Source organism: Patiria miniata, unplaced genomic scaffold (assembly GCF_015706575.1).
Source record: "Patiria miniata isolate m_02_andy unplaced genomic scaffold, ASM1570657v1 HiC_scaffold_7, whole genome shotgun sequence".
In the NCBI taxonomy this organism is placed as follows: Eukaryota; Metazoa; Echinodermata; class Asteroidea; order Valvatida; family Asterinidae; genus Patiria; species Patiria miniata.
Window position 1 is genome coordinate 9,896,442 of NW_024037074.1, and position 11,124 is coordinate 9,907,565.

The window sequence follows — 11,124 nt, forward strand, 5'->3', positions numbered from 1 at the left end:
AATCAGAACCGCGCAATCGCATCTTCCAAACTTTTCTCCCGAATTCGAAAAGAAGAGCACCCTCCCACACGCGTCGACCATTATTTTCGGGGAGTCGGCTACCCCCGTTTTGTTTCGGTAGTTAGATTAATGAGCACGGTTGCCGGGCAATTCGTAGGCAGTTTCCGATCTAATTTCTGTAAATTATTGGACACCATCTGCTTTCGTCTATGCCTGGACCTTTTCTCGTCTCTGCTTTTTGGGTGTGTTTTTTTAGTCTGTGGGAACCATGGGAAATGCGTATTGGATATCGGACGTGGCTTGTTTGACACGTCCCCGTTTGGTGTGTGCCTGTACACACTTCCGTTTTTATGTACTTGCATATAATTGTTCCCGTTCCCATGTTGCTCTGGCCATCTTTACCTTTGAGGTAGTCGAGAACTTGGTGGGAATCATTGAGATGGTGGACGATGGAGTTGGACTGGTGCTGCAAGTGAAGATTGATGGTGGTTAATGATTAATGCACACGCAAGGCTTCGGCTGTGTATTTTCGACACCATTCGCACCACTCGCCGTCAGGCTGGTTGCTGCTTCCAGCCAATCACAGTCCAGACCGACTCACTTACAAATTGACTGAATTATTAATACCTCACAAGAGGAAAAAAAAGACCCGGCTTGGACACCGTGCCCTGTAAAATATACATCACTGTCTGGTCCGGGATTGGATAGAAAAGAGGGGAAAAATGCAAATTTCTCCTGAAACTTTTTTATCCGTGGACGGTGCGAGTCGGCTTGGTGGATGCGGCGCTCACAGCGCCGACGCGGATTGGATGAGTTGCCCACAATGAAGTGTCAGCGCGACCCGGTGACTGGCTGTATACGCGCCCGAGCTATATACGGCGCGCATCCCTCCGTGCACATGCGCAACAAGTAGGCGCTCGTTTTTTTCAATAAAACCAGTCATCACCGGGTAAAACGCTGCAAAACTGGTCTTTGTTGACTCCACGGAATCACAGCTGTTTCTCGCTAATTTTTTCTCACCGGTCTCACTCACTCTCTCATTTTTTTTGTTGTCGTGGAAGCGAAACATATCCATCTCTGTATAGATAAGATTTTTTTTGGCGTTTCCTATTTTTTCTCTCCACCGTTCGTACAGTATAGGCGCGGGGTGCTGGCCTTGCATTAGACATTCGGTGGTGAGTGGTAACAGCTAGGCCCCCCTTTAGTTGCGGCCAGGGCTCTAGTGGGGTACATCCATGATTGAGTCCGGACCAGGACTGAGTGTCGTCGTCGTCGCTGCCGCTGCTGCTGCCACCACCGCGCTCAGGGGGATGTTCCCCGCAGTGGATCTGCCCCATGCTTCCCCGATGCTGGGGCGGGCCGGCTCGGTCACCACCAAGTCCTCGGACATCGAGACCAGCGTGTGGACCTCGACCGAGATACCGGCCGATGTCAGCTTCGGCCCGTTCGACGGGGAGTTTCGCCTCGGCGCCGCCATGAAGGACAGCCGGGACAGCCCGTACATGTTGGAGGTGAGTCATGAGGAACGGAACGAAATCAATAAACACATTCATTTACTACCATGCAACAAATCAGGGTAGTTTTGTCTGAGGTTGGCATGCTTGTTTGTGACACCGCTGCTCCAGTTTACGCTAACCTTTCAGTATTTTATTAGTTACAATGTTAACCAACTTTTGTTTTAAATAACGTGCAATAACACGACAGCAAGACTTTCCGCATGCGATTCTTTGAATTAGGTCAGGATTCAATCTCTCCTTAAATTCCACTGGGAAAAGCAAAACTCAATACGAAAGAGAATGATGCAAATTTTGATATCGTTATCTTTTATCTTAAATCGTCATTATTTCAAGGAAGACATGATGCTAATATGATGAGGAATTACAGGAAATTCGCCTCCTTGTTACAACGTTGACGACGTATTGATAGGCCCTACATCTAAATAAATTGTCTCCAGTTATAAACTGCTGAGCACTTTATTTATTTATATGTTTTTTTTGTTAAATGGTTTTGAGTTTATTTTATAGAAAAATGTCCAATGAGTATACTGAGGCGGGTGGCTGCCAACGCTCGAGTGTAACGTGCGCCCTCAACGATCAAATGTATCAAATTAATTTGAATTGACGTTCTGCGGGCGCATAATTTTAAATGTCACAGTCTTCAAGTATTCCAAGTGCCAATATTCGAAGTGGTTGAGATTTCTTCGATATTGGTACTTTACATCGGCTTCCAGAGGGGGCAAAAACGGATGAAGACTTTAGACATTTTCTTGTGTGAAGTTTGCGCAATGCTTTGTTCTCCAACCCCAGATCTTCTCATGTTTTGTTTTCTCACGATTTTATTTTCGGAAACTCCACATTTTCTTGAGCCTTGTTTGCATAAAACCAGTGCAATCTTAGTTACGTTCCTCAGGGGTGTAGCATCGATGTTTTCATTTCATTTCATGAAATGAGTTATTTAGTTCACAAATTGCGTTTGGTTTCAAGATTGCAGTGATATAACAGACAAAGCAGAAACAGTGAAAATACAAGCAACCTAGAAATAAACAGAAACAAATCAATACACCCACACCAGTCAAGATTCAACTACTCACTGTATGAAGCATTAGACACGTCCAGAAATCTATCCGTTCAAGTGAAGAGGTCAGTTTAAAGTGAATAATAAAACACTTCTATGGAGATCAGTCATTGCATTATACAAAGCACTTTTCTGTCCACGAGGCCGGCCATACAAAGGCACTCTCAATCACGTACGTGCACTGCAACATGGTTATGTGAATTACATAATTATACAACCCACTTGACCACCAGGCGTTCCATTATCATCTAGTGTTTACCTCCCTCCTTCGCTCAACAACCCCGCCCACTCAATTTTTCCTTCTTTTTACGGGATTGCTCATTGTTGTTCTGCAGGTACCCCTCGAAGCATTGAGTGGAGTAAACGAGTTTACAAAAAAAAACATTTATCGCTGTTTAATTAGCTTTGTATTTCACCACCTATTTCTGATAACCTTGCCCGTATATTTATTTGTTTAACCTTGACAGAAAATCCAACGAGCAAATCGCATTGATTCTATATAATACAAAAAGTTTGTTAACAACGGCTGTTCGTTCGAAAAATTAAGAAAGTTAAAAAAAAAAAAAAATGAAACAAATTGCACTCACTTAGGCCTACATACGCTCAAATCACATCGTGCACCGATGAAACTTGTTTCAAAGTTTTTGTGTTGGGGTTTAACGACATGAAACGGCCGTCTAATGTTCGTCTTTAATGGGGTCACCAAACTGTTACAAATTGGGTGAACATTTCTGCTGGCGATCAGAATGGTCTTTTTGTTCAATTTCATTTGATTACTTGGCTGCAGCCCCTTCCGCCAACTCTCTTAACCACGCTCATTACAAACACCCTAGCCTTGACCAATGCTGTCAAGCCAAGCTTTTTCCCTGAACTGTCCGTCAGCCGTTGCTGTCAAGCCAAGCTTTCAGTTTCAGTTCCCTGAACTGTCCGGCAGCCGTTTTACCCTACTTGTCACGGCAACGTACGCCGCTCGCAGCCCCCGGCCCCTGGCTAGCTAGCTCCGCTTGCGAATTGCCTGTACTAGTACTGCGCGCGCGATATGCTCCTAACACAAATCCGCACACGGACGTACGTACACGTACATGTACAGAACATGTACATGTACATGTACATGTACATGTACATGTACATGTACATGTACATGTACAGTATACAGTAACCATGCCGTGGGAGTCACACGGAAGACAGCCTTGACGCAACCGTTTCTGCTCATTATGATAATAAGTATGCGCTATGGTAAATAGTCTTCTCTCATTGGATAATGGCTGACGATAAAATAAATATTCATCACTACTGCGTGAAGTCGAAGGGTCAATAAACTTTGTGCGTGTGGTTTGTGTTGTTTGCGCAGTAAAAGCTAGCTCAGTAGCTGTCAAACTTGTACTGTACATTTAGTTGTGGGTGTATCCTTGGTTAAAGCAGTGGCCTTGATTCCTTTGCGACTTAGGGAGTCCAACTGATCTTTCATTAAGGCGGTGAGGGGTGAAATTACGAGGGCTATGCAAAAACTACTCTCGTCCACGTTCGCTCCTCCTTGTCGTGCTTGTTGCAGGCCGAGCTGCCAAAGAAATTCACAGCAGTACGGCGCTGCTTGAAAAATCGCTGATTTACCGAACCCGGTCGGCAAATTGACGAAGACATCGTGTCCTTGAAGAAAGTATTGAAGTGCAGTCCGTTGTTCAGGACGAAAATCGTCAATTTGTAGCTTATCGGCCGCAGAATTGAGACATCCATTTAGGCTTACTTCTGAAACCTCCATTTTGTTCGGTTACTGCAGCACGACAATGTGTACACACGTACACATGTACATGTACATTATGTACAGTATGTACATGTATAATACAACGCATCACACACACATCGTTCGTTCAACACGCGCACGCACAAGACGAAGCGAAGTAACATGAATATGCATGTTTGGGTCAAAGTGCACGGGCTGTGATTGGCTATCGTGTAAAATATGTGCATCAGAAATTTTCGGCCGATATTGGCCGAAAACGTAAAGAAACACATAAGAAATTGGCGACGGTTGCGTCAAGGCTGTCTTTCGCCTCGACTGCGACTGCGTATTGGTTACTGCATGGGGTGCACGTAGTACGTACGTACGTAGGTACTGTATACGTACCGGCAAAGCGCGCGGCGTACGTGTGCCGTGACAAGTACAGTACAGGCAAGCGGAGCTAGCCAGGGGGCTGCTAGCGGCGTACGTTGCCGTGACAAGTAGGGTAAAACGGCTGCCGGACAGTTCAGGGAAAAAGCTTGGCTTGACAGCATTGGTCAAGGCTACAAACACCCAGGACTACCGACACAATCCTAGGTATACTTTCCTATGCTCGCACTACACATTTTCTTGTTAACAAAATCATTAGTATGACTGTCAGTGAGCACGTCAACACCTAAACTTCCCCGCCCCAGGCCACACTATTGATACTCGGCCTTGTCCTTAACAACAATCGTGAACCCATCGCGTATAAACTTATAATTATGATTAGTAACAATAAGACTCGCAGATTGCGAGTGTACACAAAAGAAAAACACGCTGTGTATAATGGACAGCGATCTCTTTTGAAAATGTTGGGAAGGGGCCAATATGGTTGGAAGTTTGCGATCCTGGGAAATGTGAAAGCCGGAGGGGGTGGGGGTGGTGGCTTCACGAAAACACTAAAACAAATGGTGAAGGCCCATAAGACACAAGTGTGAGACATAATGGGGCTCGTTTTCTCAACAATGGAACAAAGCAGCGTCAACTGGGTTAATGGGGAGGGGTGGGACTGTGGAGTTGAGTTTGGAAACTCAATGTTGCGGGTAGGGGATCAAGAAGACACAAAAGACGAAGTTTATACGCGATGGGTTCACGATTGTTGTTAAGGCCAAGGCCTAGCCCAGCTGGACTCCCTTTCCTCCCTATACGTTCGTAATGCAATGAAGACTTCGTCCAACCTGGGCTAGCCCTTATAATTATAGGAGCTTTGGTGGAACAAAAGTTAACTTTCAAAACCATAACTATCGTCCTCGATGTTATAAATCGTTTCACCAATGAAAACTTAGTCAACATCCCACCCATTATCACAATCGCTGTCCGCACCGTACAGGGTGAGTAAAAAAAACACGAAACCCAAATGTTGGGACCATTGTTTTAGTGAAATTCTGCATGTAGCGCTTTCAAAATCTAGGATATGAAAGCCCAATTCATAAGGTTTCTTTTAGTACAAAAGTCATTCAAATCACTCATGTACTTTTTAAATTACAGAATGTTAAACCCAACCACCGTTTGAAGGTTCTGTCCACGGATCACAAAAAGTTCAGTGTTCTTTCAGCAAAACGAAACCAAATTACATAGGATGTGGGTGAATTATTTTCGTTTTGCCGAAAGAACGCACACCGTTTTTGTGATCCGTGGACAGAACTTTAAAACGGTGGTTGTGTTTAAAATTCCGTAACTTAAAAAGTACATGTGTGATTTGAATGATTCTTGTACTAAAAAAAGCTTATAAATTGGGCTTTCATATCCTAGATTTTGAAAGTGCTACATGCAGAACTTAAATAAAACAATAGTCCCGACATTTGGGTTTCGTTTTTTTTTGACTCACCCTGTATTGTCATTTTTGGGGGGAGTTTGGTTGGCGTAGACAGGGTGGCGTAGCGGTACTTTCCTGGCCTTCCACCGCTGTGACCCAGGTTCGAATTCCGCCTCAGCCAACATGCGGATCGGCTCTTCAGTCCCTACCTGAGTCCGTGGGTTTTCCCTGTAATATTCTTCCGGGGTTTTCCTCCCACCTCTAAAACTGTACTTTCTTCTCATTGTTTCCTCTCTGCAGGTTTCTTCAGGCTTGCGAGCTACAGTACCTAGGGTGCTTTTGAGGAATCCTTGGTTTCATCACCAGCAATAAATAATAATAATAATGATAATAATAATAATTCTTGTCATCAACTTTAAGCAGTCGTTAACACTGTCGTTGTCGCGGCATTTCGTTATTGTCAATTTGAGAAATTGAGAACACAAATTGTCCAAGGATAACCGTCCAACATGTCAACACTATACGTGTCATGCTTCGGTGATAAGCCTCGTTCTGTGTACCATTATTGTCCTGGAGATAATACAACAAATTCATCGTTTACACTATTTGCCCAAACATGGTGCGGGTAGTCACTATTGAACGTTGCCGCTTTGTGTATTTTATGATTCATTGTACAATATTTTTTTTTTCAAAAGGACACACTCCCTGCCAGTAGTATTATAGGGCATCGTTAAAGCTTTGGGGTCGGAGTGTTGGGCCCCCCCCCCCCCCCCGAAAAAAAAAAAAAAAAAAAAAAAAAAAAAAAAAAAATACAATTTAAAAAAATATGGAAAGAAAATCGAAAATGATGACGTAAGCTTCAATTTGATGTGTGTCTCAAACACCTTTGAGAGTTGTGAACATTTTTGATACATTTTGGGAAGTGCGTGTAATTATCACTGAGAAGTCTACGGTAGTCTATTTACTGGTCTGCAACCCAAACTGGCTTATTTTGCGACCAACCCGAATGTCAACTGAGGGCGCTTTAGGGCCTGCGGGCCAGATGCCTGGATGTGAGGGAAGGATCGCCATACCTTTCGCTTATCTTTGTTGCATGAGCTAACTTTCCTCAAGGATTCCAATCCGCAAGAACCTGTGTTTCTTTGCTTTGTCGGTCCACTCCGGTCTCCCGAGGGACCGATTAGTCCTTATTACGACCCAAACCTCAGGTAGATCTGAGCCAATTAAACCCGGTAATGACTTCCCTGGGAGTTCACATCTCACAAGTGCATTGATCCCGTCACTCTGTCTTTCGATTCTCTTTTATATTAGACTCCCTTCGGATCAAGAGTCATTCCATTATGAAATCACTGCTCCAATGAAGCAATCAATTACCATGCACTGGGCTGAGACCCGCAACCGCTGAAGCGAAAGACTACGGGTTTCTCCATGGTGTGAAGCTCATAGATACATTATTGGTAGATTATTGGGAAAAAAAGTTCTTTATCAAAACACCAAAGGCATTGTTCGGGGAATAATGTGTCTATGTGTTGTAGGAGATACCGACGAAAAAGTATCTTGTTCATTTGGCACTTTGTATATCTTTAGGTTGGTATCTTGACAAGCATTCTACAAGTTCTAGCGTCAAGAGGCCTTCTACTTAACAAGTTTCTTTCTACTGAATTCTGAAGGCACTCTCCATAGGCACCAAACAACTAAAACCAGCAACCATGCAAGGAGCCACAGAGAAGCTAACGAGATTGGAAACTCCACATGGCTGAAAGGATACATCTAGGGGAAGATTTAGAGACAAACCAATGGGAATACTATTTAGACTGTTTCAAGAATTCCTTCAAGGGATGAGAAAACATTTCATCGTATTTTATTCGAAAACAGAGATCAATTTAATGATGTATGTTCTCAGACATCCAGTAGTGTAAGCTGAAATATGAAATTAATCTTATTCTGGAACTTACGTTTGTGCAACTTATTCTTTTGAGACAGAAAAATACTTTCCCCAGTCTGGTTTCTCCACTACGAGATCTTTTTTCTTTGATTTGTCTCCGCAAGTTGTCTTGACTGACATTCGAGCTTCCCCAGTATAAAACACTTTTTATGTGACTGAATTGTAAAATGTGCCTTTCTATTTCCAAACTCACCAAACAGAATCACCTCTTTCATAATGCTGTCTACCAGAGCTTAGCATCATGACAATTGGCTACATCAACACTCCAAAGAAAAAGAAAATCATTATAAAGTGTGCCATATAAAAATGTATAACGACCGACTTTGCATGAAACGGGATCCCACTATAACACAAACTGCATTTCTCTCTCCGAACTTTAATCGGATTTGGGGATTAAGACCCAGTTTTGTATTCCTTTTTCTTGTCCTGGCTGCTTAGCTGGCAGTCCTTCCCCGGGTTAAATACTACCACCCTCTTGCGGTCTGTTCCTCTCTAAGGGCCCAACAACCAGTCTTCTTCTTTTTTCGGTCATTTATCTCTTCAGACGCTCTTAAATGACTCTGCGTGTATGGGACTTATACCACCTTTTGCTGAACGTCTTTGTGAGGACAGCGCATGCCAGTGCCCCCTTTTTTTTTTTTTTTTTTTTTTTTTTACAGATCAGGGGTAGCTATATTAACAGAATGATACAGTCGAAAGTTGACCCAATAAAGAAAAGTTCCTTAAGAACCTTTCTTAAGAACATAATTTAATCGGAGTTGAAGCACAGTTACAAGCTTCTGTAAGTCTAGCGTGATTTCGGTAAGCACAAACGTACAGGTTCCTCCATAGTTCTCAAATATTTTTTCCTCTATATTGAAACAATGTATCAGAAAGGTCACCGTTATAAGGAAATCTTTGAGCAATTTAATTCCTCGTTCAGTTCAGTGGTCGATTATCTAAGCTGTGTGAGGTTTCAAGTTTAGCAAAGATGGAAGCCCCCCATAATGAGCTTAATTAATCGAATTATATGAATATGTATGATATAACAGCCTATCAATTCCCTTTTCATCTTGACCCAGGTCAAATACTCCGAGGGTCGGCTAGTCAGCGGCCCTGATTCCCATCCCACCCGCTGGATGCGGTTCGTCGCTGCGGCGCACGACGAGCACGAGCAGAACCTCTCCGCTGTTCGTTCCCCGGAGGGGCGAGTGATGTTCCGCACCACCCGCAGTATCCTACGCGGGGAGGAACTTCTGGTCTGGTACACCAGCGCTTTTGCCGAGTACCTGGGAATGCCAACGACAGTCAACCAATACAGAGGTAAGAAACACTGCATAGTCTTGGTCAACCTGTAAAAATGTTGATTTGAGAAGCAATGACAACTTCACAGTGAAACTCGTCATTCACCAAAAGAGGGCGCTGTAGCTGTCGGCCATTTTGTTTTAGCTTTCAAACCCTGGTGTCAGATGTCAGTAATTTCGCGAGGATAACATTGTTGGAACCATTTTGGTTTAATTGATTTCAATACTGCACTCCATACCGCTGGTGCGATTTTGGCGGGAGTTTGAAACTGTTGCAAATAATTTGGGAGATTGAAACTAACGTTTCGCGTTGGCTCTGAAGGTCAATCCACGGGCGCGAATCCATTGGTAGCCAAACTCAACTGCATGTGTATTTGTTGTATCAACTTTGTGACTAGCCACTTGTAGTTCCGGAGAGAAAATATTAATCACACATTATTTGTTATAAAATGCGATTCATTGACATGTTTACCGGCTGGGTATCTTTGCCATCTGGCTGGTCCAAAGGTTCTCACATTGGGCATGGGAAACTATCGATTTCCGGTCAATAATTATGATGACTGTCGTGATTAATGCCCTCCACCTCCCTTCATGTGAGCCTCATTACAAGAACGTCTACTTGTGTTCTTCTGAGATGAGTAAACAATTCGACAACAAACAGATGTGACAGCTAACATGCGCGCTGCGCGCGCTGACTGACGTAGTCATGCGCACCTTATCGGTTGCCGGGAGTTTCTGTTTTCGCGCCATTTGTGTCACTCTATCATGGCAGTGACACCAGTAACACCATCCGTTGATGATTCTGGCTGACAAGGCTCTAACTAAATTAACGGTATTTGCCGTGCTGGGCAAACACGCAGCCGTGAGAATGTGTGTTCAAATACGGGCCAGCTGGGGATATTTTTTTCTTGTCTTTTCGAAACTGATAATTTACTTTGCCGTGTGTAAACTGTTGCGACATGCGTTCGATACTGGAGTGTGCATATTATTTTAATGTACCTTTTCTTGTTCGCAAAGATAATTATTGTGCACTTTTCGTATGACATTTTGGGCGGCGTCTGTTTGATGAGGCGACTGATACAATTTTTTGTTCAAGGGTCCTTGTCATGAACTTCGCAAAGTTTTCTTTTGTAGAGAAACTTGATTTTTACTTTATGTTGACACCTCACGAAAGGTAAAAAACCTTTAACGTTTTCCCTGGTAACTTCACATCTTTGTTATAATTTCCTTTTCCAATTATTGTTATCTATTTCCCATCTGCACGAGAGGCAGATGGACGTAACGCGTTTCATTTTGTTTTTGCATGCAGCTAGAGGGTTTTAACTAAGTCCAATGTGTATAGAACTATAGATCCGATTTGGTTGTAAATTGGTACGTTCCTAGACGAGGATGTGTTATTAGGTGAAAACTGAAGCTGCGTCATTATGACGTCACCACAAGTCTTGTGACGTCACATTAAAGTTGCATTTTCTACAGAACTATACGTCCCAAGTTGGTTGTAACTTGGTAGGTACCTAGACCGGTATAAGTTGTAGATTTAGTTTTAAGTGACGTCATCACCTGGCACAGAGTCATTTCAAGCAGCCAAAACAGAATGTGTTAACTTTGTCAACGTGACAAACACATTTCTAGTTTGCAATTTACAATTCATTAGGGAGGGAGGGGGGTTGAGGAACTTGAGGTCGCCATTCTTTGTGTAATAAGTTTCCATTTTCCGATACATTTGGTGAGGTTTATTTGTGAATGGTGCATTTTGCCATTTGCGACGTCAGTGGAGTGAAACGTCTGCAAAACTGACGGCTGG

The 11,124-nt window shown here is 43.3% G+C and overlaps 1 protein-coding gene across 1 annotated transcript; it reads left to right on the top strand.

Moving 5' to 3' along the window:
• The first annotated feature begins 892 nt into the window (after positions 1-892).
• Positions 893-9,374, top strand: LOC119744948 (PR domain zinc finger protein 8-like). Its single transcript, XM_038221171.1, has 2 exons — positions 893-1,511; positions 9,099-9,374. Exons 1-2 carry the CDS (start codon positions 1,236-1,238, stop codon positions 9,372-9,374), a joined length of 552 nt encoding a protein of 183 aa, XP_038077099.1. The 5' UTR covers positions 893-1,235.
• Positions 9,375-11,124: the final 1,750 nt, after the last annotated feature.

Bases quoted from the DNA above. Each gene is read 5' to 3' on its own strand.
- LOC119744948 (XM_038221171.1), top strand. From the start codon at position 1,236: ATGATTGAGTCCGGACCAGGACTGAGTGTCGTCGTCGTCGCTGCCGCT. The intron at 1,512-9,098 runs GTGAGTCATGAG...ATCTTGACCCAG, and splicing joins ACAGCCCGTACATGTTGGAG to GTCAAATACTCCGAGGGTCG.